Source organism: Moschus berezovskii, chromosome 4, assembly GCF_049115385.1.
Source record: "Moschus berezovskii isolate FMDL1 chromosome 4, NW_MosBer_1.0, whole genome shotgun sequence".
NCBI classification, from domain to species: Eukaryota; Metazoa; Chordata; class Mammalia; order Artiodactyla; family Moschidae; genus Moschus; species Moschus berezovskii.
In genome coordinates this window covers 100,322,322-100,350,125 of record NC_142463.1, presented here as the reverse complement: position 1 = coordinate 100,350,125, position 27,804 = coordinate 100,322,322, and the positions used below count along the sequence as shown (strand labels likewise).

At 50.1% G+C, this 27,804-nt stretch overlaps 1 protein-coding gene and 7 non-coding genes across 10 annotated transcripts; 7 read left to right on the top strand and 1 right to left on the bottom strand.

The window, feature by feature from the left end:
* The first annotated feature begins 195 nt into the window (after positions 1-195).
* Positions 196-27,183, top strand: LOC129537458 (uncharacterized). 3 transcript variants are annotated; one of them, XM_088835650.1, is made up of 6 exons: positions 196-480; positions 2,095-2,158; positions 2,686-2,884; positions 3,114-7,176; positions 21,112-22,167; positions 26,052-27,183. In XM_088835650.1, the coding sequence occupies exons 2-4, from the start codon at positions 2,126-2,128 to the stop codon at positions 3,575-3,577; spliced, it is 696 nt and encodes a 231-aa protein (XP_088691776.1). In that variant the 5' UTR covers positions 196-480; positions 2,095-2,125; the 3' UTR covers positions 3,578-7,176; positions 21,112-22,167; positions 26,052-27,183. The 3 variants fall into 3 exon arrangements, 2 of the variants coding, with proteins under 2 accessions (XP_088691776.1, XP_088691775.1); XM_088835649.1 differs by lacking the exon at positions 196-480 and having other exon boundaries at positions 488-2,158; XR_008682026.2 differs by lacking the exons at positions 196-480; positions 2,095-2,158; positions 2,686-2,884; positions 3,114-7,176 and adding an exon at positions 20,029-20,271.
* Positions 557-720, top strand: LOC129537462 (U1 spliceosomal RNA). The gene has a single exon (XR_008682028.1). It is a non-coding gene; the product is annotated as a U1 spliceosomal RNA (small nuclear RNA).
* Positions 4,089-4,160, bottom strand: TRNAQ-CUG (transfer RNA glutamine (anticodon CUG)). Its single transcript has one exon. It is a non-coding gene; the product is annotated as a tRNA-Gln (tRNA).
* TRNAN-GUU (transfer RNA asparagine (anticodon GUU)) lies at positions 7,576-7,649 on the top strand. The gene has a single exon. It is a non-coding gene; the product is annotated as a tRNA-Asn (tRNA).
* On the top strand, positions 8,258-8,330 carry TRNAV-CAC (transfer RNA valine (anticodon CAC)). The gene has a single exon. It is a non-coding gene; the product is annotated as a tRNA-Val (tRNA).
* TRNAE-UUC (transfer RNA glutamic acid (anticodon UUC)) lies at positions 9,272-9,343 on the top strand. Its single transcript has one exon. It is a non-coding gene; the product is annotated as a tRNA-Glu (tRNA).
* Positions 10,341-10,414, top strand: TRNAN-GUU (transfer RNA asparagine (anticodon GUU)). Its single transcript has one exon. It is a non-coding gene; the product is annotated as a tRNA-Asn (tRNA).
* On the top strand, positions 20,390-20,553 carry LOC129541909 (U1 spliceosomal RNA). Its single transcript, XR_016037349.1, has one exon. It is a non-coding gene; the product is annotated as a U1 spliceosomal RNA (small nuclear RNA).
* Positions 27,184-27,804: the final 621 nt, after the last annotated feature.

Here is a 27,804-nt window from a genome sequence, read left to right as displayed (position 1 = left end):
ACAAAGACAACGGGATTTGAAAGGAAGCGGTTTCCCCCGGACTGCTAGATGTTCCGTTCTCCCCACTGAACGCCGTTAGTTGAAAAAAGGTAGGGGCACAGGCTTCAGCCGACCGCCAGACCGGTGCCGGGCAGGACAAACGTTAGGCAGGCAGCCGCAGAGGGTGGGCGGGAGAACGGGAGCGGGAGGCGGACGTCACTTCCCCCAGAGGGCGCCCGCCGGCCGCTTGGCCGGGCCGGACGGCGTGGCAGGAGGGAGGCGGGGACTAGGGCGGGGCGTGGGCTGGAGGGAAGCGCGCGCGGACTCCCGGTGACGTCACGGGCGGGGCGTGTCGTATGGAGATATGCGGGCGCGGGGGCTGCTGGTCCGTCGTCTGGTGCTGAAACACGATACGGTCTCCCGTGGCGTGGGAGAGAATGCAGGACTTTTTGCTTGAACGTGCGTGGATCCGCCGTGTGGAAGGTCCCAGAAGGCTCGGGGGTGCGGGGAGTAAAGTGAGCGTGTGTGTACAGTGCGGGACGTATGAGGTTGAGGCGGGGCGGCAGGCGAGCAAGTCATACTTACCTGGCAGGGGAGATACCATGATCACGAAGGTGGTTTTCCCAGGGCGAGGCTTATCCATTGCACTCCGGATGTGCTGACCCCTGCGATTTCCCCAAATGTGGGAAACTCGACTGCATAATTTGTGGTAGTGGGGGACTGCGTTCGCGCTTTCCCCTGGTCTTTCTGTGTGAAACAGTAGATAAAGGGGCCTAGGGATAGAGATTCGCTGGCCGTGACCAGCTCGACTCCTTAGAGGAGAATGTCGAGTGTTGCGAGAAAACGGTGAGCTCGAGTTCTATCAAACTAACCGGAGTTAGTGATTGGAGTTGTTGGTGCTCGTCCGTGACAGTCATCTTAAGTTTCGGGCACGACTGCGGGACTGAATTTGAGAGCTCTGCTCCCGAGTGCAGTCGGCGCTTGAGCAAGAGTACTGACGGTGGCCCTTTCACGCGCTGAGAAGCGCGGCCTGTTTGCGGCTTGTAGCAACGGGAGCTCGCCAGGAGTAGCGTGGGTGCGGATTTCTGACGTACCTTCACTGCCGAGTTCGTGGCAGGCTCGCTCTCTCCAGCTCTTGGTAAGAAGTTTGTGTGCGAGGGCAAGGAAGTCGGGTGAGAAGTCAGGAGGCGTCACGTGACGAGCTTCTCGTCTGCCTGTCTTGTGAGAGGCTGCAACTAGCCATTTCCCCACCAGTGTCCTGCTTTCAGAGGCTTCATTTCCTGCTGGAGAGACTGCTGAGATACCATCCCACTCACCCTTTCCCACCCCGAGCGGCCTCTTCGTATTTCCGGATCCAGTTCTCTCTTCACCCCCGCCTTTTCTCTCTAGGCCTTCTCTTGTTACCTCCCCAGTCAGAAAACAGTACCTCTGCTTCAGCCTCCAAGGTGCCCCTGACATGCTTCGGTAGTCTGGCAAACTAGGAAACCTCCTTAACATCCCTTCTCCTTAAATGGCAGTAGAAATCGTACCTAACCTGTTTTTTTTGTTTGTTTGTTTGTTTTCCTTTCGGTCAAAGGTAGTTTTCCTTTCCTTACTATCTGAAAACATTGAACTACAAGTTTAGAAGAAAACCCCGGGCCGAGTGGTCGGCAGTTTCGTGGGCTATTTGCCAACCCCTTTCTCAGGATGTGTTGTGCTCGCTTCTGATTCACAGAGTCCTGCTGGAAAATAGACACCAGTGGGCCAAACAGAAAAGGCAGGACCGTGGCGGGAAGGACTGTCCTCCTCCTCGTGGCTGCCTCGGGAACGGCACTCGTAGGTCCTCCCAGCCCCAAGAAGCCTCTGAGATCGGAGGAGGTGCTGGGAGTGGGCGTGGGACTAGGGTGATGCTTAACGGTAGGTCCAAAGAAAACTAACCAAAAAGCACACCCGATGCGGATCGAGGATCTAGATCATTGAAAGTGAAAGTAGGCCATCCTACTCTGTCTCCCCAACAGAGGGAGATTTCCTTGCTCAAATATGAAGTATCTGCACCAAGACCAAGGTTAGTTTTTAGTGGCTTACTGGTGAGAAAACCGGGTTTGGGAGTTTTTAACAGATTTCCTCGCCCTCAAGGTTGTCCACGCTGTTAGGCTCTGGACCCCTGATGGAGGAGTTTCTGCCCCAAAAAAGCCGATCAGTAAGTAATACCGTGACCAGGACCGGCTTGGATATTGGTTTCCAGGCCTGTCAGACACACCGAGGTTATTAGGAAGACACTGGGGGTGGGTCTGGTGTTGGAGAAGACTCTTGAGAGTCCCTTATACTGCAAGGAGATCCAACCAGTCCACTCTAAAGGAGATCAATCCTGGGTGTTCATTGGAGGGACTGATGCTAAAGCTGAAACTACAATACTTTGGCCACCTCATGCGGCGAGTTGACTCACTGGAAAAGACTCTGATGCTGGGAAAGGTTGGGGGCGGGAGGAGAAGGGGACGACGGAGAATGAGATGGCTGGATGGCATCACCGACTCTGTGGACATGAGTTTGAGTGAACTCCGGGAGTTGGTGATGGACAGGGAGGCCTGGCGTGCTGTGATTCGTGGGGTCGCGGAGAGTCGGACACGACTGAGCGACTGACCTGACCTGACCTGAACTGAACTGAACCAACTGTTTGGCTAGTTATCTCCTTATCTCTAAATCAATATTGACGCTCCGATTTTCCAGTTTCGCACCCCAGGCCTTGCAGACAGGCCTGCAAAGGGGAAAAGTGGAGTGTTTGCATTTCCCTGCCCGCCAGTCATCCCCAAGGCAGCCGCCAGGACTTCCACTCGCCTGCAGACTCTCGCAGCCCACCTCACCCCTTGGCTCGGAACCCGCGAAGGAAACTTGGCCAGGACAAATGCCAGGGCAGCAGCTTTGCGATGTAGGGTGAACCGGGTTCCAGGACACGTCAGTAAAGGGTGGGAACTGCTCCAGAGTGCAGTTGGTCTGGTTGGTCGCCCCAGCTCAGCGACCGTCCCCGCCGCGGTACCCGCCCGCTCCTCTGCCTTCCAGTCCCTTGCTCCCTCCTGGCTCATCCTGTTCTCTCCTGCCCTTGCCCTTCCTCGGCTCTTTTCGCCGGCCTCACACCTTTCTTTTCCCGTCCTCCACAGACAGCTGCGTCATCCAGTCCTTTGTAACCGCTGAAAGTTCCAAAACACAAGCGTCAGAGAGACGCTCCTTAGCACCGCGAAGGGAGCACTTTAGCTTTTCAAGGCCATCACGGCCCTCATCCATATGTTTCTCCCGAGCAGTAGAGGACACAAGTGGGGTGTCCACCCCACGCTCACGTCGTGGGTGTCTTCTCGGTGGAGCAGAGTCTCGGCAGGAGGAAGGGGGCCCGGCCGGGGCTGCGGACGCCGAGCGGCGCGTCTCCCCTTCGGCCCCGGAGCAGCCCGGCCGGGCGGCCGGGGGTCAGGGCCCCGGGGTCTCCTCCGACGCCGGGATCCGCGCGCAGCGCTCCTCTTTCGGGCTGAGCTTGGGACCAAAGGACGCGATTTCCAGGAGTGAAGGTTCCAATCTTGGCCGAACAGCGGCTTTGCGTGCCCAGCGGAGACTTAGGAGCGCGGAACTCTGAATCAAATCATAATAAACTGGGACAAGATCAATTAATATTCGGAATAAGAGGGAAGCTGAATAAAACACAGTTCATCCCAGTCAGGTCTGGAAGCTTCCACACGAAAGCTGCCATCCTGGCTGATCAGCGACATCGCAGCCCCTCCCCGCCACCATTTACGCACCGGGACAACCGTGCAGTTACAAGGCGTGCGGTGCGAAGCCCCCTCGCGGGGCAGGACTCGGTGGGCGCAGCCTCTGCCTTTTACCCCGGAGCCCCAGGGGACCCGACGAGGGGGCGGCACAGTGGGCCGCTGCGCCCCTGGCCGGGGGGTGAAAGGCACGGGAGGTGCCGGCCCTCCGACGGCCAGGGATGGGCAGAGCCTCCCGGGCCCAGCGAGGACGCCCCCGCTCCCGGTGGGTCCCACACCTGCCCGCAGGGTCCGCGTGAGCCACTCCGCTGGGGGTCACAGGAGCCGGAAAGCAGGTCCTATGCGGGGAGTAAAACGTGTCCTCCTTGTCATTAAACAGAAAGGTCCCACCGAGATTTGAACTCGGATCGCTGGATTCAGAGTCCAGAGTGCTCACCATTACACCATGGAACCCCTTTGAAAGCCAGCTTCTTTCCATCGCCAGAGAAGGGCACCTGCTTCTTTAGGCTCCACACGTCCCACCCGTAATCTCAGGGCAGTTCTTCTGAGGACCCGACAAGATCTGAATACGGATGACCCGCTTTGGTGTGCATCCCTCTTTGGTTTCTCTCTGCTCCTCTCCTTTGACTGACATCTCTCAGTTCACTGGCACCTCAGAAAATGAAGTGAACTTTCCACTCTGGGTTTCCGGGCAGGGAAGGGCCCCTTAAGTCACCATCATCGACCGCATAGTCTGCCTCGGTTTGCCAGACTGTCCCATGTTGAGAGGTAAAATTTCTGCAAATAAGCACTCTTCACCCTTTCCCCAGAGCCCAGAGAGGGCAGATGATCATCAGGGCAGGAGGTGGGATCTCCTGGGTCCCTTGGCTTTCTCGTAGCACCGATTACACTCCAAAGCCACCACCTTTATGTGTCACACCTCTTATGTGTAACATATAAAGTGTGTGGAGTGGAAATGGAGGCAGGAGAACTCTCCTTTTCTTCTCCATACAGTTCTGATTCGGGGGGTAAGTTTCTCTCCCCAGATACGTCAGGTTTACAGTATAAGGAAAGATGAACATTTATACAAAACCCTCAGACAAACCAGGCCGAAAGCACCCGGGGTGGCTCAAAATCAGCCACATGTCGTGGAGCCCACCAGGCAGGGCTCTGACACCTGGGCAGTCACAGACTCTTGTCAGAGCTTGGTCATGTCAGTTTCATTCCAATTTCTTAACATAGCCAGAAATTGCACGGTTTAAAAAAGAAGAATGTACACATATTTAGAAAGTATGTATCCAAGTTGCCATACAGTATTTATGTACACAAAATACCACCACACTAAATATTTACCTGTATAATAAGTATAAATCCACATGATGTCTCAAAGTAATCATCTTTACTTCTTCATTCTATCCCAAAGCCATTTCTTCCCTCATCCAGTACACAGAACAGAAAGCAAATAAATAAATAACCCCAGCATCTGAAGAAGAGAGCTGCAGCCCAAAGAAAGGAGTTGGAAAGGTGGCCGGTGTAGCCTGGAGACACGTATTTTGTTCCCAGAGACTGGACAGAGGTTGACACAGGAGGAAGGAGACAAAGGGGAGGCTCCTCTTAGGAGGAGGAAGTTCACAGCTCCAGGATGAAAAGATGAAAATCAAGAAGCTTAGGGGCCACGAACAACAGAAAGTGCTCCTCCAGGAGCCCCTGAAGATTGGTCAAAGTTTATTAGTGCAAGGACCGGTAATGGTCTCTGGCTGATATAGGAAGAGAAGAAACGCCCGGGAAGTATGTTGACAGATCACGGAAAGGCCGAGAAACTTAGAGAACCAGGCTCTCACAAGGGGCAGGGAGAAAAATCAGATGAGGCTAGAACTGCGATGGCTGGAGAGGCAGTCTTTGAGGGACGAAAGCCTGGGTGTTGGATCTGAGAGCTGAGGAGCTGCTGGGGATGTATGCGGTGGGAGTCGCCTGTGCTGGGGGCCCGCGAACAGCACTACCCTGGGGCCGCAACTCCTCCTCCTCCCGCTCCTCCACTGCCGCTTCCCTCTCGCCGGTCCTCCCACTCTCTCCGCCTCCCTCTGCACGGCTCCACCTCGCTCTCATCTCCGCTTCTTCCTCGCTCTCTTTCTCCTCATCCCCCCTTTGCAGCCCCTTCCCCTCCCAGTCCACCCTGTCTTTCTGGACCTCCTTCTTCTGTCGCTAGCGCTCCTCCACCACCTCCGGTTTCCACAGTTAGGAGGAAGATGCGGGAATATTTCCCACCACCCCAGGAAGCAGGAATACCTTGCTCTCTGGGCAGGACTCTCTGAGGCTCTCTGGGAGACCGAGTAAGGAGGCCCTCAAGTTGTTCTCGGCGAGGGGACACAAGAGCGACCGCCACGAGTTCCCTGCCCTCCTGGAGCTCCCTTGAAACCAAAAGAAGGCAGCGGGAGGACCCCAGCGGTCCCAGAGGCCTCTCCAAAGGCTGCGCAAATGCTCATTTTCCCCACCGCTCTGTGCGCTTCCCATTTCCTCCAACCTGCCCATGGGTCCCCGTCTAGCAAGCAGAGAACTGGCGATGAAGGGGGTGGTCTGGCCTCAGCGGAGCAAACCGCAAGAGCAATCAGTTTACAGACATTTCCAGAGGCAGAAAGCTACTTTCAGGCGACGTAAATAAGGATAGTGGTTGTCAAAAGATTCAGAGGATTATGATAATAGTATTTATGAGTTTGCTGCCTATAGCATTATTGATCCAGCAGTTTCTAAACCGAGGCACATCTGACAACAGCAGAATGGAGAAGAATGCTCTTATTGCTCCCATTTTGCACAAGAAAGTAGGGAGATACCCAGAGCTCTCCGTATTTGTCCAAGGCCACACAGGGCAGAACCATTTTCACAACCCGGAGCTTGTGCTCCCGAGCACGGATTCGTTGGGTCTTTCTTCTCAGATGTGGCTGTGTCAACATTTCTCAGCTGGAGGGATGGGAAGAAGAGCAAGAAGAGAGAAGGCGCGAGAAGGCGCAGGGACCGCTGGAAGCACAGATTGCTTGATTCGCCCCTCCCTGGCCTTCCCCTCTCACCTTTCCCCTCCCCGCCTTGCCTCGCCGCCTGCTTTCCTGCCGGCGCCGGCTCTTTCCCTCCTTCCCCACTCTGTTACCGGACTGGGACAACGCTCCTCTCTCGGGATCCCTGCCCAGGATCCTGGCAGGTCTCAATGCCTTCCTCCCAAACCCACCTTGCCCGCTTGGCTTTCACTTCCCGCCCTTCCCCGCTCCCACGGGGACCCCACAAAACGCAGCCTACCCAGCTGGGCACAGCCGGAGCACCCGAGACCTTGCCGTGGCCCGCCTCACGGGATGCTGCGAAATCTAACCACCGGCATAAAGGCCTTTAAAAAGAACTTTTCGCTCTTCGAAAACTTTGGCGTACTTCCTTCCATTCTCGGGGGTCTTAATGGGAGGAAGGGCTAAAGACGACAATGTACTCATCCAAGTCCTAGAGCGTCCCGGTGAGTGCCAGACCCTGTCCTGGGCGTGCGGACACAGGGCGCCCATCCCCGCGACCTCTGTCCTGGTGGAAATCGCCGGGGTGGGGGACACAGGAAACCTAAGCACAACCTCGGCCCCGGAGGCCTTGGCCAGGGTGGGCAAAGTCTCATTCATTGAGTGTAGGCGAGGATACGGGAAGAGCCATCATGGGAGCCCACTGGGTGTTTAGCTGTCCTTGGATCTCATTCGGTTCAGGCCCGGAGGGTCCGAGCCCTGGATCCCGGTATCTCTGAGGGCGCTGGCATCTGCGGCGGGTAGGGGGCAAGGACGTGGCACCGTATTCCCCGGGGACAGGGGACTTACCCCGGGAATGAGTAAGTGTCTACCCCGTACAGAGTCCAGAAAAGGCCCGTAGTGCTGTCTCTGTGGCGCAATCGGTTAGCGCGTTCGGCTGTTAACCGAAAGGTTGGTGGTTCGAGCCCACCCAGGGACGGTGGGGTGAGATTTTAGAGAACACCAAAGAAAGAGAGACTCCCTTTTGCCAAGAGGACACCGGAGAAGTGCTGCGGCGAGCCGGCTTGCGGAGAAAGGGCACAGGAGTCAGGGGCAAAGGAGCAGCGTGGAGGGCGGGTCCCGGGTGGACGGGAAGCGGCGGTCATTCCGGAGAGCCCAGAGCGCGGACCGCCGGCGCCGAGAAAAGGGCCCCCGAGGCGCGGGTCCGCGGCCCGGGAGGGGCGGCGTCCACACCGCTGGGCTGCGGGGTCTCCTGGGCCTCCGGCGCACCGCGCCCCCGCCCGCCGCGGCTTCCTGCGGGGGCTGGGGAGTCGGCGGGAGGCGATCCCTGCGATCGGGTGCGGAGCTGAGGGTCTGATGACTCTGCGTTGGGTGCGGGACCCCGAAGGAAGCCTGTGGGGGCCCGAGGGTCCTCACCAGGGGAGAGGAAGGACCCTAAAGCAGGGCCCCCGGGAGCCGCCGTCTCCGTGCCCGAGAGAGCTTGAGGCTTCAAGGTTCCTGTTTGAGTACTTGAAATTGGTTGCGTAGATACTGATGGCGGGACCTCGGCTTTTCATGGATGCAGTGTTAGGCAGGTCCGGCTGTCCCGTTTCCCTAGTGTAGCGGTTATCACGTTCGCCTCACACGCGAAAGGTCCCGGGTTCGAAACCGGGCGGAAACAGAGCGCTTATTTTCTTCCCTGCACTCCAACCCCTCCCCCCTCCCCCCGCCGTGGTTGGCATTTTGATTGGCAAAACCAAAAGGTTCCAAAGACTCGGGGGTGAAGCAGAGGACGCAGGTGTAGGAGGAGTTGGTGACCACCTGCAAGTCTACTCAGCACTAGAAAGCAGCCCTCCTCTCTTTCTCTGCTCCGAGTCCCTGTGAGTCCAGGCCCGGTTCATCCCGGGGTGGGGGGGGGCTTGGGGGGGGGAAGGTCAAGACTGACTTCGAGTCACCTTTACGTCCGGAAACTCCCTTGGTTCCCTGTCGGGCGCCTGGGTCTCTTCCAGGTGCTCACAGATTGTCTCTGAAAACCATGGAGTTCATTCCCGTGACGCTCACTTGCTTTCCCCCACCTCGGAACACCTGAGGAGCAGTTTCATCTCCCTGGTAGAAGAAAAGAGACCGCAACCAGGTCTCACCGTGGGCTCCAGCCAAAGACACGGATGTGAAGAATTCAAGGCTCCACGAACTGAGCCGGTCGCGGAGGGAAAGGAACCGGTACCCGTGCGGCCGTCAGGAGAGGCCCCGAGGCCAGGTCAGAGATCTGGAGGCAGACGGATCCGCTCATCGCCCGCTGAAAGCCAAGTCGGCGCCTGACTGGAGGGAAAACCGAGGTTCACAAAGAGAGCGTGACCTGGCCTCGGCAGCACACAGCGCTGGAGCTGGACCAGGAGGGACCCAACCCGATAGTTTGTGACCTGGTCTCCGAACGAGCAGCGGGTTTTGAAGCAGCGGGGATTTGAAGGGCGATGAGCAGCGGGTCAAGGGCTGGGAGCCTTGCACAGCTGCAGACAGCCATGGGGGCGCTGGGACATTTCCTTTCCTGTTCTCTGCATCTCTGGTTTCATCTTTCCACTGTCAATTTTCACCTGGACAGCCACCGCGGTGGTTCCCTACGGTTCCCTGGTGGTCTAGTGGCTAGGATTCGGCGCTTTCACCGCCGCGGCCCGGGTTCGATTCCCGGTCAGGGAAAGAAGACTCTTTTCTTCTCCATTCCTCGGAGTCTGCCTGCCCAGATCAGAATTGTCTTCTGTTTCAAGGTCCAATGCACGAGAGCGTCTGCACGGAGTCCCGAATGCCACTGAGTCCCGGCCTCAGGGTCTTTGACATCGGGCAGCCCGGAGGAGACTCCCCGGATGCAGTGAACAGCCTGGGCTGCCCAGCTCTCCTCTCCACTCTTTTCTCCCTGCTTGTTAGAAACCCAGAGTCTTCCTTATAGAGTTTTCATCCAAAGAGAATCAGGGACTCGAGTTCCAAAGAGTCATTCAAAAACCAAACCCCAAACCCCCCAAAAGGTACATCCAAGTTACAAGAATAGTAACATCGTGTATTCTGTACTCAACTGCACAGTTCACATTTTCCCACGCTTGCTTTCTCACTCTCTCCATGGAAACCTGAAATCCATTCTCTTTAGGATGCAGAGAAGCTTCAGGGGGAGTTCGGTTCGGTTCTCCAGGAAGTGCAGGCCAGGCACGCTCTGCGCTTGTAGGAATCCCCGACTCCCCACCCCCAGGACCGTCTGCTATCCGGACTCCTCCGGGTCGTCTTGGTGGACAGTGGGGTCTTGGGTCAGCCTGAGCGCTAGAACCGCCTACCTCGGGAAGACCCATGGGGAAGTGCAGCTGCCCCCTTGGCTCGTGCCCGGCTCTCTGTGCCCAGAACTCAGAGGGGAAGCCTTCTTTCCTGCCGTGGGAGGATGAGTGGACCAGGCGGGAAATGCACCAAAGGGAGGGGGAGTATTCTCAAGAGCTTTTCGGACCTGTCTGCTGGGGTGGCTGTCCTAGGCTAATGGTGTTTTGTGTCGTCTTCTCCTGGCCTTGACCCAGTCTCAGGTCCAGTGTGATTCCCCGTTCTCATCTTCCCGCTTTTCCGAGGCTTCGCAACTGGCACCGTTTCTCTGCGGAGCGGGAGACGCGTCCTGGGAATTCTTGTCTCCAGCACAAAGAGTCGAGGGGCCCGGTGCGTTGCTGTCTCTGTGGCGCAATCGGTTAGCGCGGTCGGCTGTTAACCGGAAGGTTGGTGGTTCGAGCCCACCCAGGGACGGGCGGTGGCGGTTTTATGAACCCACTCGAGCTTTTCCTTGAATGCTGACGACCATTCAAGCGGTTCCACGCCGATTATTACCTGGACATTCCACTCGTCCTAGTCACCTCCGGACTGCCACTCACCTTTCCAGCCCTATACTCTCTGCAAGTGCACGTGTGTTCCTATTCACTCATACTTGCCTAACTCAGGACCTCCTGAGCGAGATCAAGGAATCCCGTTTCCGGTGGGGTCAAGTCTTTATTCTGCCAAGTACATAGACTTAGACAAGTAAGTGCTTCCTTATGTGCCCCAGGTTTTTCGCCTGTAGAAGGAGGCCAGCACTTAGCAATTGTTCTGTCAATAACGTTATCAGTGAACCCACCATCATCATTAGCCTCTGCATTATTTTTCAGAAAGGCATGTCCTACACGGTTCATGTATTGTTTGGTTTCCTGCTTTTGTGATGACTGATATGCTGCAACCATCATTAGTGTACTCAGGCTTCTGACCACCTGTGCAACTTCCCTGGTAGCTGGGACGGTAAAGCGCCTGCCTACAATGCGGAAGAGCTGGGTTCGATCCCTGGGTCGGGAAGACCCCCTGGCGAAGGAAATGGCAACCCACTCCAGTATTCATGCCTAGAAAATCCCATGGACCGAGGAGCCCGGTGGGCTACAGTCCATGGACTCGCAAAGAGTCGGACACGACTGAGCGACTTCTCTTCTTTATTTCCACAGTGTAGAAACCTGGAAGTGCAATTCCTACCTCTAGTGTTTATATGCTTCTTAAGTTGGTAAATCCTGCAAATGTGCCTTCCACAGAAGTGGGACACTGAATCGTATTTCAAATTAGTTTCCAGTCGTTCAGTGTCCCTTTCTTCAATTACTTTGGCAACACAACGATCTTTCTATACATCTCTCTATGATTCTCTTAACTCACAAAGGGAGCAGTGGCCTCCTGACCCAACTAAGGGGAGAGACAATAGAGGGACGCCGTGGCATTACACAGAGATACGCTATTGCTCATGGTGGAGAGTTAGTCACTGAACACTTTTAAAGTCCTCCAGTAACTGTCCATTGTTTTGTCTGGTGACCTGGTCAACCGGCTCCAGAGAAGACGGCCGCGATGACCTCTTTCTGCCGAGCAACTTATCCAAAGAGAAAAATCTCACTGATCCCAGAGGCTTTTTCCTTCTCCCCTTTCTTCTTTTATTTACAAACTTTGGTTACACTTTTAACTTGAGGGGGAAAAAAAATTCTGATGCCTGTCCCTCCTCCTCTAAAGCGGGGTGTTACCATGAAATACCCCGTTTACTTTATTCCTTGGCAGTCTTTTGGTTTGGTTATTTTTTGGAAGAGTCGGGCACGACTGTGCGACTGAACTGAACTGATAAAAATTAGCCCATCCAAGACATGTCGTGAGAGCCCGCGGAATCCTGCCCCTCACAGGTTCCTGCTTCAGACCTGGCCCCTTAGAGCTATTGGCTCCTGTTTGCTCTGTTCTTCTATTAAATCTTATGTGCAGAGACTGTGCGTTTTGACGTTTTTGTACTGTGTGGTTTGGGGACAAACGTGTTCTCTCTCTGATTTGTTCATCACTGATAAGGTGGCGCTAGTGGTAAAGAACCTGCCTTGCCATTGCGGAAGACGTAAGTTACATGGTGTTCTGATCCCTGGCTCAGGAAGATCCCCTGGAGTAGGGCACGGCAACCCACTCCAGTATTCTTGCCTGGAGAATCCCATCCGACAGAGGAGCCTGGCAGGATACCGTCCATAGGGTTGCACGGAGTCGGACAGGACTGAAGCGATTCAGCGCGCCTACCCGCAATTTCTCCTCTCAGTGTGGGAATCTGGTCTCACTTTCGGAAGTGACCTTCTGGGGATAATCCACATTGAGTGGTGGTTGACAGGGGCCCGTTCCCTGTGAGGTAGAAGATGACAGTTACTCTGGACCGTGAGGCTTTTTTCATTGCTGCTTGTCTTGATGATTCTGGGATTTCCTGGGATGCGACACAGCCGCAGTGAGAAGTTGTCCATTTCTCCTCTTTCCACCGTTTGGTAAAATCCACGTGGGCCCAGTCTACACCAGTCGAGCACTGCACAAGTGTCCTATCCACAGTAAGGATGATCTTACGATGCAATAGTTCCCTCATGAGAAACTCAAGATTAGTAAAAGAGATTAACCCAGGAAGGATACTGAATTTTCGGCACGGAACAGACAGTTTCTTTCACTGGTATATGAAAGTTTCTAAATAGCTGAAAACATTCAACAAGTGAGGTAAGGATTGTTGAAACCAGACTACAGAATGCAGAGGAAAAGACATTTATATCTTTGAAAAGAAGCAGTGAAGTCAGCAACGTGAGCACTTCTGACAACCCTGCAAATCAAGATTGAATACTCCCAGAACTGTCAGCAAGTTCAGCCCTCAAGAGAAAGGAATGACTAGGAATGACTTCACGGAGAAAGCAATGGCACCCCACTCCAGTACTCTTGCCTGGAAAATCCCATGGACCGAGGAGCCTGGTGGGCTGCAGTCCGCGGGGTCGCTAGGAGTCGGACACGACTGAGTGACTTCACTTTCCCTTCTCACTTGCGTGCACTGAAGAAGGAAATGGTGACCCACTCCGGTGTTCTTGCCGGGAGAATCCCTGGGACCGGGGAGCCTGGTGGGCTGCCGTCTATGGGGTCGCATAGAGTCGGACACGACTGAAGTGACTTAGCAGCAGCAGCAGCAGGAGGAGGAATGACTTCAAGCACAATTTTATACACTGGGGCCTCATCAGTGTATTACAGAATTCCTATTTTCCTCAGTGAGATTCCTCCAATGTTGCTTAATTATATTTCATTTTGTTTCCCACACTGGCAAGCAAGTGTTGTTAATAAACATCATTGACTCTGCTTTCACCTTAAATAAGGCTCGCTAATTTGTTTTAAAATGTATTTATTTTATTTATTTTTGGCTGCCCCGTATTAGTTAGTTGCTTTGTGTGGGTTCTCTCGAGTTGGAGTGTGCAGGCTTCTTGTTGCCGTGGCTTCTCCTGTTTCAGAGCACAGAGTCCAGGCGCATGGGCTTCAGCAGCGGCGGCCCCAGGGCTCGGTTGCTGTGTGGCATGTGGAATCTTCCCAGACCAGGGATCGGACCTGTTTCCCCTCCATTGGCAGGCAGATTCCTACCCATTGCACCCCCAGGGAAGTCAAGCAAGGCCCACTGCTTCGATGTATCTTTTCCCCCCGTTTAAACATATTTTCTCAGAAACAAGTCAATACACTTTCTCTCACTCTGGGGAGAACAGACAAGTTAGGCCTCTCAAAATTTAAAGGTGTCACTTCTCTTAAGGAAAGTGATAATCAGTTCCATAAATGTAAAATTAAAAAATGAAGAATTTCTGGGGAAAATACTCTACTGTGTATGCTTCCATGTAGTATTTCCATAAGGAAACTTTTGTTGCTAAATTTGTGTCAAGGGAAAAAAAAAAGATTTCGCTGTAGATTGAGTAAATGGTCTTGATTACTTGGAACAGCAACCATGAAGGAATGAAACTGATAACAGATGATTCTTAATACTTTTAAACAACTTAAATAATTTACATAAGGGCCTTCAAAATGTTTATTCATGTTTCCTTTTTTCGTGCAAGTGACTCAGAAAAATTACCTTGTTTTCCTCATTTTGATCTAACACCAACTCTTTATGTATTTTCAGATTATCTTACAAGGGTGTAGAAAATAATGGTGGTATAATATTTTAGTATTTACATCTTGGGCTTATTTAGGTTGAAAATCTGAATTACATTGGACTTCCTAAGTTTCCTATGCTGGTTGTGCTGCTCAGATAAGCCAACAGAGCCGATGAGTATTTCAGCGTCTAAACGTTTAAATGTATGTCTTGAAGTATATTGAATATGCTAATATCTTTACAGGGGAATGAATAGTTACAATTCTAGATACCAGCGGACTCAATCATTCCCCCTACAATATGTGGCATATATTTGTAGGTGTCCTGTAATATATGATTCCATATATACCAATATATGATTCCAACATTCTCGTGTTCCAACATGTGTCTGCTTAAATGACAGATTCATGATCTATAGTTAACTTTAATCCTTTGACTATATTAAATTGATTTAATGAATGAATCATCTTTCGTTGCCTGCAAGTTTGTCCTCTCTCTGTCCTTCCCGTTTGCCCTAATTTTCTGGTAGATTGGCTGATGGCAGAAATACCGCTTTGGTTGGGGAAGGCTGTTGTTGTTTACAAATATTTCTATCTCCTGTTCGTTTATGGCTGATGCTGGGCGTATTACCACGTGTTCCCTTGAGGAAAGTTCGGTACAGTGGCTTGTTGTTTTCAGTGCTCTGACATTTTGGAATCATAACCTTCATGTTGTGTGCTGCACAGCTTCTCAAGCTTTTTCGAAGCGTCGCTTTATTTCTTATTCAGCATCCATTTATTTTTTGCATGGCACTTGCTTTCTATCTTAGCAACTACCAAAATCCAGTTTTGCAGAGATACGATATCACAGTAAAGAGTGTAAAATAGTCTAATGTTGGCAAATTTTACTATGTAGATTACACCTCCATAAACTTAAGAAAGAAAAGTGAAAAGGCAAACAATACCAAAATTTCACAGGACGGTGAGCACTGGAAATTCTTTTTCGTTTCTAAAAGGAGTGTTAGTAAGGTCAACAAAGTTGGAGAGCGATTTGGCAGCATCAGCTAAGGGTCCTGCATACACTGTCGTGTGCTGTGGCCCAGAAATCGTACTTTCATCTCTGCTATGTATTTGACCTCTGCTGTCCAGTGTGACAGGCACAAGCCACGGGTAACGACTGAACACTTGGAGTGTTTCTAGTGTCACATGTGGTGATGATGAGATTCTTTTTTAATGCAGTAAATCTCACAAACGTTTTAAACAGATTATAATGGAAAACTAAATTCCAGGTGACTGGTGTAATGCTAATAAAGGGAAACCTCACTAAAATTGAGTCAGGAGACCAGAAGGGGGAGCTCTCATGGATTACCACTCAAGTTCAAATACAGGAAGAATCGTCAATCCTAGACCTAAACAGAAGAATCATCAATAGGAAAGAACTATCAGCGATAGGCCCGGACAGAAAAAGACGTACCTTGTATCAGCAACTCGGCCAATGAGCAACTGCCACCACCCTGATCTTTCCCTTTTCTCGGGTGTCCTATGGTTCAAAACAAGTCCTCTCGGCTTCTCTCTCTCAAAGAATGTTCCTTCTTCTCTTTGGGTGCAATCTGCCTATGCTTTGGCCATGGTTTACTTGTCCTGCTTTGTGATTCCCCCGCTATTTCTGAATCGACCCACATTGTTGGGGAGAAAATCCTTTTATTTTAAAGGTCATTATTTTATTGGAATGGGCTACCCTAGGGAAATGTGTATGTCCTTGAAAAGTCATAAAAGAATGTTCGTATGGTACCATTTCAGAATATCCTCAACTGGAAACAGCTCAGATGTTCCACAGTAGATGAGTTTACTGAGATACATCCTTTCAAGGAACACACACGGAGACAAAGAACTACCCGAAAACTATGGTTAAATCTCATAGACGTTCCGCTGAGTGAAAGAAGTCAGGCCCATACCCCTCCTTCCCAAAAAAGCAAACCCAGTTCTTCGGAGGGGTGTGTGTGTATGTGATCGCTCTGAGCTCTGTCACGGAAGTCACGAGGAAGCCTTTCACGGTCTGGTGGTTTATCGTACCTTAGATCTTTGGTAAAGCTTCACTGGTTATTCAGGTTGGTGTACATCGGTAATCGTTTTGGAAGTGCATACTCTTTGAACTTGACACGTGTTATTTATTCCTCCTTTTGTCAAACGTTTAAAACCACTTGGGTATGGCTAATGTGATGTTGATACTTATTCTTTTCTTTTGGCCTGGGCTAGGAGGCAAAGTAAACTCGAAATATTTGTTGGGCTATTTTTGCTGTCCTCAGACTTTTGGCTTTCCTTCACTCTCAGATTACTTATTTATATGTTGCTCACAATCATTATCTTAAGTTGACCTTCAACTGTGAATACTGTGTCAAAGAGAAAATGAAGTGTTATTTTAAGAATAATTAATTATAATAATTATATTTAAGAATCTGCCGACCAATGCAGGGACACAGGTTTCATCTCTTGCAAGGAGGGAATGTTCCATGTGTTGCGTGCCACACCTTACTGAGCCCGCTAGCCTAGAGCCTATGTTCTGCAGCAAGAGAAGTTACCGCAAAGAAAAGCCGGGGCATTGCAACTACAGAGTAGCCCCTGCTTGCCACAAGTAGAGAAACGCCTAGGCGCAGCAGCGAGACCCAGCAGTCAAGAATAACATAAATAAATTACATAATTATGGAAGAAAAAAAATAATTATGAGGCAAGGAAAAGGGTGGTATATGAACCTGAGAAATCCTGATGAGGAATGTAGTTCAATTAGGTTTAGCTATCTCAGAGGTGTCAAAGGGAGGACTCTGGCAGGTACGACACACGGAAATGTGCCCCATGTATTTCACTACCAAACTTTCAAGAAGTTTTGGAGCAGCCACACATAGCCAAAAATATTTACCTGATTAATCATCTACACCAGATGGACCAGTCCAGACTAGCTGTTTGATGGCTTTCAGCTTATGTATTTATCAAGGGTTCTTAGGAGACCCGGGTTCGATTCCTGGGTGGGGAAGATCCCCCGGAGAAGGAAATGGCAAGCCACTCGAGGAGTCTTGCCTGGAGAATCCCATGGACGGAGGAGCCTGGCAGGCTCCAGTCCATGGGGTCACAAGAGTCCGACACAACTTAGTGACTAAACCACCACCTTCGGTTCAGTTCAGTTCAGTCGCTCAGTCGTGTCCGACTCTCCGCGACCCCATGAATCACAGCGCCAGGCCTCCCTGTCCATCGCCAACTCCCGGAGTTCACTCAAACTCATGTCCACAGAGTCGGTGATGCCATCCAGCCATCTCATTCTCTGTCATCCCCTTCTCCTCCCGCCCCCAACCTTTCCCAGCATCAGAGTCTTTTCCAGTGAGTCAACTCGTCGCCTGAGGTGGCCAAAGTATTGGAGTTTCGGCTTTAGCATCAGTCCTTCCAATGAACACCCAGGATTGATCTCCTTTAGAATGGACTGGTTGGATCTCTTTGCAGCATAAGGGCACCCTGGTGGCTCAGAGGTTAAAGCGTCTGCCTCCAATGTGGGAGATCCGGGTTTGATCCCTGGGTCCGGAAGATCCCCTGGAGAAGGAAATGGTAACCCACTCCAGTATTCTTGCCTGGAGAATCCCATGGACGGAGAAGCCTAGTAGGCTACAGTCCACGGGGTCGCAAAGAGTCGGACACGACTGAGCGATGGAACGGAACGAACGGAGCCGACCTGGGGAATTCCTCATTCAGTATCCTATCATTTTGCCCTTTGATACTGTTCATGGGGTTCTCAAGGCAAGTATACTGAAGTGGTTTGCCATTCCCTTCTCCAGTGGACCACATTCGGCTGTGGTCCATGTGATCAGATCGACTAGTTTCCTGTGATTATGATTTCAGTGTGTCTGCCCTCTGATGCCCCCTTGCAATACCTACCGTCTTATTTGGGTTTCAATCGATAGAAACTGATAAGAGGACAGACTAGAAACTCAGGTAAGGCTTTATTGGGATCCCTGCTGCAGCAAAACAAGTAACACGTTCCCCTGTTTGCCCTGGGGGGAGGGGTGGTGTGCTGGTTCCTTCCACGGGGTGAGGCTAGGGACGGGTGGAGGGGTCAGGCTATAGGACTGGCTCAGGCGGTTTGCCTGTGTGTTTCCTGGTGTTGTGTGTGTGCAGGGGGAATGCGCAGTACCCTGCTTTTGCTCCGGGCACCCTGTTTTTGGCACCAGCTCTTCAGAGATGACAGCTGGGATTTCGGTCTTTTTGTATCTTGTCGTCCACAATTTCCACCAACGGGCATACATGCAGTTATTTTTTTGTCCCCTATTGTTTCTTTGTATTTTGTTGCTGGAGAAGACGTTTGGATCTCAAGGACACAGCAGTGACTGGTGGCCTGAAGCAAGATCTTTGTTGCCTGTCCAAGAATTGGTTTCCTGTGTGAAAACCGGAGTCCTAGCCACCGGTCCGTCAAGAGCTAGGGCTAGAAGCAAAGTTGGCCTGACTAGTGCCTTCACTGAAAACGGAATTTCTTAAAGCGACAAAAGCTGTAAAGACAGGTACAAAGTTTATTATTAGAGCCACAGCACAAGTTGGAGAGCTCACAGATACACACACAGTTTATTTAAGACAGAAGCAGGGCGGAGATACACTCAGAGAGAAAGGGTGTGTGTGTCCTCGTTAAAGAGAAGGAGTGCATCAGAGAGGTGACTCAAATCACTCATATAGGACATTTCTTCCGGGTCTTTGTTTACCTTTGGATGAGTATCTCATTTCTTTTTCCACACGGGATCTGTCCTTGGGCTCTTCCTGACATGCATGTGCATCTTTTTGCCAAGAAGGATCGTAGCACAGAGGCCTGCTGCTGCTGCTAAGTCACTTCAGTGGGGTCCGACTCTGTGCGACCCCATAGACGGCAGTCCACCAGGCTCCCCCGTCCCTGGGGTTCTCCGGGCAAGAACACTGGAGTGGGTCGCCATTTCCTTCTCCAATGCACGAAAGTGAAAAGGGAAAGTGAAGTCGCTCAGTCGTGTCCGACTCTTCGCGGCCCCATGGACCGCAGCCTACCAGGCCCCTCCATCCATGGGATTTTCCAGGCAAGAGTACTGGAGTGGGGTGTCATTGCCTCTCCAGCGCAGAGGCCTAGGGGGAGGTTGACACCACCTATTAAGGGGTGGCTCCGTCTACCTCCTTTTTGACCCAGGAAAAACTTTGTAAGCATGGATAGTCTGCAACGATCTCCTTGACCTCAAAAATACGAAATATGTGGTCTCCTTATTTTCTATCCAAGCGGGACTCAGCTCTTCCTTGCTCCTCCTAATATCCTTATCTTAAAGAAGCGTAAAAAAAATTATTAGGTACATGGGATATATTTAGTTGCAGCATGAAAACACTTAGTTGTCCCAGATGGGATCTAGTTCCTTGACCAGGGATCCAACTCCGGCCCCAGGCATTGGGAAGTGTGGAATCTTAGCCAGTGGACCACTAGGGAAGCCCCTGTCCTTAGTCTGGAATATCTGTCCATAGGAGACAGATTCCAGCTGCTCAGCGTGGGGCGCATGGAATTCCTGCCTCACTGTGTCCAGGTGCAAACACCGCAGCAAAGGGTCCCAGGTCCCAGCCTGTCTCAATAAGACAGAGGATACAGACAGGTGTTAAAATCTGGTCAAAGTCAAAACCACACCTGAAGCTGGAAACAAAATGAGTGACATTTTTGATGAATGTCACAATTTCACGAATGGAACTGAGTTCACGGCCAGCCGTGACGCCTAATGTGTTTTACTAGACACACACACAACACTACACCACAAAGACAACGGGATTTGAAAGGAAGCGGTTTCCCCCGGACTGCTAGATGTTCCGTTCTCCCCACTGAACGCCGTTAGTTGAATAAAAGGTAGGTGCACAGGCTTCAGCCGACCGCCAGACCGGTGCCGGGCAGGACAAACGTTAGGCAGGCAGCCGCAGAGGGTGGGCGGGAGAACGGGAGCGGGAGGCGGACGTCACTTTCCCCAGAGGGCGCCCGCCGGCCGCTGGGCCGGGCCGGACGGCGTGGCAGGAGGGAGGCGGGGACTAGGGCGGGGCGTGGGCTGGAGGGAAGCGCGCGCGGACTCCCGGTGACGTCACGGGCGGGGCGTGTCGTATGGAGATATGTGGGCGCGGGGGCTGCTGGTCCGTCGTCTGGTGCTGAAACACGATACGGTCTCCCGTGGCGTGGGAGAGAATGCAGGACTTTTTGCTTGAACGTACGTGGATCCGCCGTGTGGAGGGTCCCAGAAGGCTCGGGGGTGCGGGGAGCAAAGTGAGCGTGTGTGTACAGTGCGGGGCGTATGAAGTTGAGGCGGGGCGGCAGCGGGGCAAGACATACTTACCTGGCAGGGGAGATACCATGATCACGAAGGTGGTTTTCCCAGGGCGAGGCTTATCCATTGCACTCCGGATGTGCTGACCCCTGCGATTTCCCCAAATGTAGGAAACTCGACTGTATAATTTGTGGTAGTGGGGGACTGCGTTCGCGCTTTCCGCTGGTTTTGTTTGTGAAAAATCAGGTCGAATCTTTTGTAGCTGTTTAAGCTAAAGCTGTTCTCTTTCACTGTATCAGTAGGTTAGTATTTTAAGCTGTTTTTGCGCGTGTTGCGAGACTGTGTGTTTATGCTGCGTAGCACTGGGCCTCTCCCCACCCCCATCCATGTTTCCTAGTTCCTGTCACTCAAAGAGCTTCTCTCCTATTTTTCTATTTTCTTGTCCAAATTCAACTCATCAGGAAGCCAATATGAGTGATCCGTTCACTGGCTCGAATCCTTCTTCCGTTTATTCCATCACAAACACTCGTGAGGTTTCTTCCAATTTGTATCATATCGTCTATGCCTTATTTGAATTATGTATAAATATCATATGTAGTGTTTACATACATATGAATATGTATTTTCCAACTTAGACTTCCCCGTTTCTTTGTTGAGGTTTTCCTTCAGCTTTGACTTTGCCTCATCTCTTTCCTCCCAACAGTACAAACTGCATCCTATAGGAGTTTCTTGCCTTTGTCTTTTCTACCTAGGAATTTTTTGTCATCCATTTTATTTTTCTAGCTCACTTATGGCATTTGGAAACATGTTTGCTCTGTGGCACACTTAACAATACTGGGAAGTATAAGGAAGATCAGCCAAAAAGAAAATAGAAAAATATCTCCATTGTCTTCACCTACCCATGGGCTTTCAGATGGCCTTTCTTGTTCCTGGACACTTTCTGTACCTGATGTCCTTCTTGGGTGAAGGAGTGAGTCTTTGTAAATCATGAATAACAATGGATCCTGTTGGCTGTGGTTTTATCTTCAGAGCTGGATGCTTCCATCAGAGTGAAGAACCCTCCCAAGCTGGAAGGTGAGGGCTCCAGAGCAAGCACACATGAGCGTCCAGTCTGTAACAAGATTAAAGACTTCAGTTCAGTTCAGTTCAGTTCAGTTCATTTCAGTCGCTCAGTTGTGTCTGACTCTTTGCGACCCCATGAATCGCAGCACGCCAGGCCTCCCTATCCATCACCAACTCCCGGAGTTCACTCAAACTCATGTCCACAGAGTCGGTGATGCCATCCAGCCATCTCATTCTCTGTCGTCCCCGTCTCCTCCCACCCACAATCCTTCCTAGCATCAGCCTCTTTTCCAGTGAGTCAACTCGACGCAGGAGGTGGCCAAAGTATCGGAGTTTCAGCTTTAGCATCAGTCCTTCCAATGAACACCCAGGACTGATCTCCTTTAGAGTGGACTGGTTGGATCTCCTTGCAGTCCAGGGGACTCTCAAGAGTCTTCTCCAGCACCGCAGTTCAAAAGCATCCATTCTTCGGCGATCAGCTTTCTTCACAGTCCAACTCTCACATCCATACATGACCACGGGAAAAACCATAGCCTTGACTAGACGGACCTCTGTTGGCAAAGTAATGTCTCTGCTTTTTAATATGCTATCTAGGTTGGTCATAACTTTCCTTCCAAGGAGTAAGCGTCTTTTAATTTCCTGGCTGCAATCAGCATCTGAAGTGATTTTGGAGCCCGGCTTAAGAGTTTGAAACAGAAGATTATCAGAAGAAAACTGCTGTTTGGCAAGTGGCGACTAGCGTGCAGATTCCCTGGCCTTCAGGCTTAGGGTCCGGAGGTAACCCCGTGCGCTCCTTCCTTGTGCTCTTTGTCTGCTGTGGCTGAATCCCCCACTAACGTTTCTCTTCCTCATGTGCTCACTCAGCAGCTGACACTGCCTCTGCGTGGTCTTTCCTCTCTTTTCCATGGGGGCGGCCACCCTGCAGTGCCCTCCGTCTCAGTCTCCTGTTTAGACTCTGACCACTTTGTTTTCCCACTGCTACCGTCCTCATATGCCCTCTGACCTTTCCTATTAGCCACAGGAAGCCCAGATCCATGGTCCTCCTCATCAGAATAGCAGCATTTAAGCCACTGAAAACATTGGCCTTAAATCACACACATTCTTGGCTTCTTCCCCTTACTTTCCCTGCCCCTGCCTCCAAGTCCACTGCCTCTTTCTTTCAGGATCACGTCTTAAGGAATCACTGGCACGTGCGTTGGCTTCTGGAGAAATGAACCTAGGACAGCCCTTACCCCTCAGCTTATCCACCCGAATAAGAAATCCCAGACTGAAGGAAAAAGCCTTGATTACTAAAATAAAATAAGAACCCGGGTCATAGGTGGGAGTCTGGACTGGCCTGAGTCATGATTCCCTTCAGCCTCTGATAGGCAGAACTTTGCTAATGTGCAGGGGGCTTCCAGGAACTCACTGGAGCTGGCATTAGGTGGAGGACAGTAAATGGTTCCCTAAATTAGGGACATTGGGGAAAAGGAGATACAGAAGCCAGGATTTCAAAATACAGAGAGCATGAGATGGACAGGCATTCAGACCTCTCCAGTTTTACTCACATTATTCCTTCCCCATATTAGTAAAAGCCCAGAAAAATGAACTGAGTTGAAATCTGAGGCCAGGGCATGTAGGACAGCATTGGACTGGATTAACTTTGGGCCACATTTATGAAGACCCAGGGAGATACACAAGAATACAAGATAATCATTGCTTCAGACCATCCAATTGAGAAGGCCAATTATTCATAGGAGAGTAACAGAGAAAGACCAAAAGATCTTTAGGGCCAATGGAGAGAAGTCCATATTGGACTAGAAGGAGAAAATAAAAAGAGAGATGTGAAATAGTGCAGGCCTGGTGAGTAGTTCTAAATTGTGCTACTGTAAAATGAACACAGGTTGAGTGTTGAGGTGACATGCTTGCCTTATCCCAATCCAAGGAAATTCTGATTTTAAAGTTCTGGGGATGAGGTTTGGATATCAGTATCTTTCAAAGCTCTGCTAATATGCATCAAGGATTAGAAGGACTGTGGATCTGATAGGATATAAGTAACCAATATGGCGTGGCCTATGAGTGGCTGCTTCCTAAAAAAGCTGAATATCAACAAGGAAATTTACATTCTTCTCTCAACGGAAATATTTTGTACAGCCTGGAGAAGAGGAAAGAGAAAAAAAAAGAGACATAGATAGCTAAGTTAGATACATAATCCCTCTGGATTCAGTGTCTCACAATTTTCATAGTCCAAGATACAATAAAACAAACAAACAAAATTACATAGACCCCAACGTATAAAATCGAGCCTCCCCTTGCCACAAGAATAAAATTCAGTATTTCCTTTTCTACTGTTAACATGCAACTTGCAGTTAGCTATTCACTAAATATGTTCACAGCCTACTAACTGGCTCAGAACAGCAGATGCAACAATTTTTTTTTCATCGAATATAGCCTTTATGCCAAAACCCCATAATGAATGTTAGGCCTTATCCTGCCATATTTTTCCTTTTACATACCCTTCTATCAGTTCAGTTAGGTTGCTCGGTTGGGTCCAAATCTTTGTGACCCCATGGACTGCAGCACGCCGGGCTTCTCTGTTCATCACCAACTCCCAGAGCTTGCTCTCATTCATGTCCATCGAGTCGGTGATGCCATCCAACCACCTCATCCTCTTTTGTCCCCTTCTCCTCCTGCCTTCAATCTTTCCCAGCATCAGAATCTTTTCTAAGTAGTCAGTTCTTCGCATCAGGTGGCCAAAGTATTGGAGTTTCAGCTTCAGCATCAGTCCTTCCAATGAAAATTCAAGACTGATTTCCTTTCGGATGGACTGGTTGGATCTCCTTGCATCCCAAGGGACTCAAGAGTCTTCTCCAATCCCACAGTCCAAAAGCATCAATTCTTTGGCACTCGGCTTTCTTTATGGTCCAACTCTCACATCCATACATGACTACTGGAAAAACCATAACTTTGACTAGATGGACCTTTGTTGGCAAGTCACGTCTCTGCTTTTTAATATGCTGTCTCAGTTTATCATAACTTTTCTTCCAAGGAGTAAGCGTCTTTTAATTTCATGGCTGCTGTCACCATCTGCAGTGATTCTGGAGCCCAGAAAAATAAAGTCAGCCACTGTTTCCCCATCTCTTTGCCATGAAGTGATGGGACCGGAGGCCATGATCTTCGTTCTTTTGAATGCCTAGTTTTAAACCACCCTTTTCCGTCTTCCTTCACTTTCATCAAGAGGCTCATTAGTTCCTCTTTGCTTTCTGCTGTAAGGGTGGTGTCATCTGCATATCTCAGGTTATTGATATTTCTCCTGGCAATCTTGATTCCAGCTGTGCTTCATCCAGCCCAGCATTTCGCATCATGTACTGTGGATAAAAGTTCAAGAGTCAAGGTGACGATATAAAGCCTTGACATACTCCTTTCTCAATTTGGAACCAGTCCGTGTTCCATGTCCGGTTCTAAGGCTGCTTCTTGATTTGCATACAGGTTTTTCATGAGGCAGGTAAGGTGGTCTGTTATTTCCATCTCTTTAAGAATTTTCCATAGTTTGTTGTGATCCACACAGTCAAAGTTTTGGCCTAGTCAAGAAAGCAGAAGTATTTGTTCTTCTGGATTTTTTTCTATACAGTAGCATAAATTACTAGTAGAGAATCTTTCTTTGCAAAGTTTGAGAAAAAGGTGATGAGAATTTAGTATGACTAAACTGAATCCTCCTTCACTTCAGAGTTTTATTTGTGTAGATGTCAAGGATATTCCTAGAAATGCTTTAAGGTAGATCCAGCATGAAACCACCTTCCTAACATTTTGGTGTCCATGGGATGCAAATGGCTTGACACAAAGTTACACTCCCTGCTCTCTTTTTGTGAATTTTATTTTGAGTTTCCCCTCTTTGCATTCATCCCTGTCTCTTTGGAGCAGGATTTCCCTGGAACGCCTTACTCCTGTCCAGGAGGATGACCAAACAGCCTCTGTTAACTGTTGACTCCTCCAGATTGGAGCTTTCCTCTCCTCCTCTCCCTTCCCGCAAATATATAGGAAGGGCCTATGGCCTGAGCTGTCAGTAACAAGTCATGTGGTTTTGGATAGTCCTTGGACCCTTGAAACCATAGCTCCTCTGTAAATTATGGAAGTAGACTTGGATACATTCTGAGGTCCCTATTGGTGCTCACATCCAGGACTTTCCAGGACCCTGCTTCTCCTGAGAAGGCAGGGATGAAGAGGTAGAAGAGGGTGTCTTTCTCAGTTGAGGATCCTCTGCTCCCATAGCTGTCTGTTTCTAAGTGTGTATGAGGGATGCTCAGCACGTCCATCCCTGAACGTGTGGGAAAGCATACAGATGGAGGGGATTCAAGAGTCCAATGACTGTTGAGGATTGAGTGGCGGGGATCCAGTTAAGACTCTGAAGCAGCTCTGAGCTGAGATATCACCAAGCACAGGTGGGGTGAGGACAGGGTTCCTTAGATGCTGCACCACAGGCTAGATGAAAGTTTAAGGAGGTATTCCTTCTCAATCATGGATCTCACTTCCCTCTCCAGCCAGCCTGTGGCTCTCCCTTCAGCTCGTCCTGTCAACAGGAGCTCTGTCTGCCCCTGGCCCCAGTCACCATGTGGCCATCCCTTCAGGCTCAGCAGGGCCTAACGAAGACTCACGTTTCTTCTCTCTCTCTCTGTCTTTCACAGATATCAATTACTTTAGGAACTAAGACAAGATATTGTTGATTTGAGAAACCACACTATAAAATTACCTTTTCCATTTGATGAAAAAGAATCTACAACAGCAACTCGATTTCAACCTCAGCAACACTGGAGGGATCCTTTCCTGAGAATGAACATCCCAACCAACAACCACTGTCCACACTCCAAGGGACAGAATTGATGCGAGTAATCCCAGTCCTCGGCCTCCGAATGTAATCCTCAGTAAGGTGATCAATGCTTTGATGGACACACAGTTTGGAAAGACCTTAATACTGCTCCTCTAAATAGTCGTCCTCCACACACCAGCATGGGAACAATTGGAAGAAGACAACATATCAACCCGGTCATTCTTTTGCCACCAGATGGACTGTGCTCAAAGCAGACAGCATTTACTGCGCATTGTTCTTGCTGAAAGTGTTTATCCTGTGTTTAATACTGAGGTAGATATCAGATAACTGCCGAATTGAGACCTTTGAACTAGACAACTGGCCTGTCTTTCTTCAAACGGTCGATGTTTGCACCAAAAAGACAACAAAAGGAGAAGAGAAGTTTTAGGTCCCAAAGGACTAAAAAGATCGTGTTGCTTTATCTCTTTAGTCCTTCAGAACCTCAAACATCTCCTCACCTTCTTGTAGTTGTCTTTGACGGTCGTGACATTGACTTCTTTGCAGAGGACAGGTCAGTTGTCTACTGAAAGGTCTCCATTTTGCAGCTGTCTGATCACTGCCTCATGATTAAATTCCGGTGAACCCTTTTTGCCAAGAACACCATCTAGTGCATGCTGTGTGCTTCCGAGTGCAGCCTGTTTGGAGGCTAAGAGTGTCCACTTCACCTGTCCCCACTATTATTATTTCAGCTTTGAACACTGTTATGCAGAGGCTTATAAGATCTGTTCTTGAAAAGACAGGCTTTTGTGTGTGTAATGAGCAATTTGATTAGTGGTATTTTGAGGGTGTATCAATACTGTATTCTATGGTGCTCTTTCTGTAAAAATTTTACCACCCTTTATTGATCCCTGATGTGTGTCAATTATCACATCTGTGGTATTGCCAGCTTTGTGCTGTGGAAAAGACAATCCATACCCCTAACATATGATTAAAAATATTTTTGTGTTTCACTGCGGACTTGTGCTTTTTTAAAATTCAGTGTTATAATCCATGATTTTCTTGCATTTATTTTTAATTGGAGGATAACTGTTTTCCAGTGTAGTGCTGGTTTCTGCCACACCACAATGGGAATCAAACCATAAGTGTAACTATGTCCCCTCCTTCTTGAACCTCCTTCCCACCCCTCCCCCATCCACAATCCATTATTAACATGATTTTTTATAACCTAAATACTCTTGTTTCTCATGTGCCGTGCTGTGCTTAGTTGCCAGTTGTGTCCGACTCTTTGCAACCCCATGGACTGCAGCCCAGCAGGCTCCTGTGTCCATGGGGATTCTCCAGGCAAGAATACTGGCGTGGCTTGCCATTCTCTACTTCAGGGGATCTTTCCAACCCAGGTGTCACCATTGCAGGGGGATTCCACCAGGGAAGCCCAAGAATACTGGAGTGGGTATCCGATCCCTTCTCCGGGGAATCCTACAAAACCAGGAATCGATCCGGTATCTCTTGAATCGCGGGCAGATTCTTTACCAGCGGAGCTACCAGGGAAGCCCCTTTGTTTCTCCTGTTCAGTTTGTATCTTAAACTCCTCTCACATCTTTTCATCTATGTTTCCCATTTGCAGTAGGTTG

Bases quoted from the DNA above. Each gene is read 5' to 3' on its own strand.
- LOC129537458 (XM_088835650.1), top strand. From the start codon at position 2,126: ATGGAGGAGTTTCTGCCCCAAAAAAGCCGATCA. The intron at 2,159-2,685 runs GTAAGTAATACC...CCGATTTTCCAG, and splicing joins TGCCCCAAAAAAGCCGATCA to TTTCGCACCCCAGGCCTTGC. The intron at 2,885-3,113 runs GTAGGGTGAACC...CGTCCTCCACAG, and splicing joins CAGGGCAGCAGCTTTGCGAT to ACAGCTGCGTCATCCAGTCC.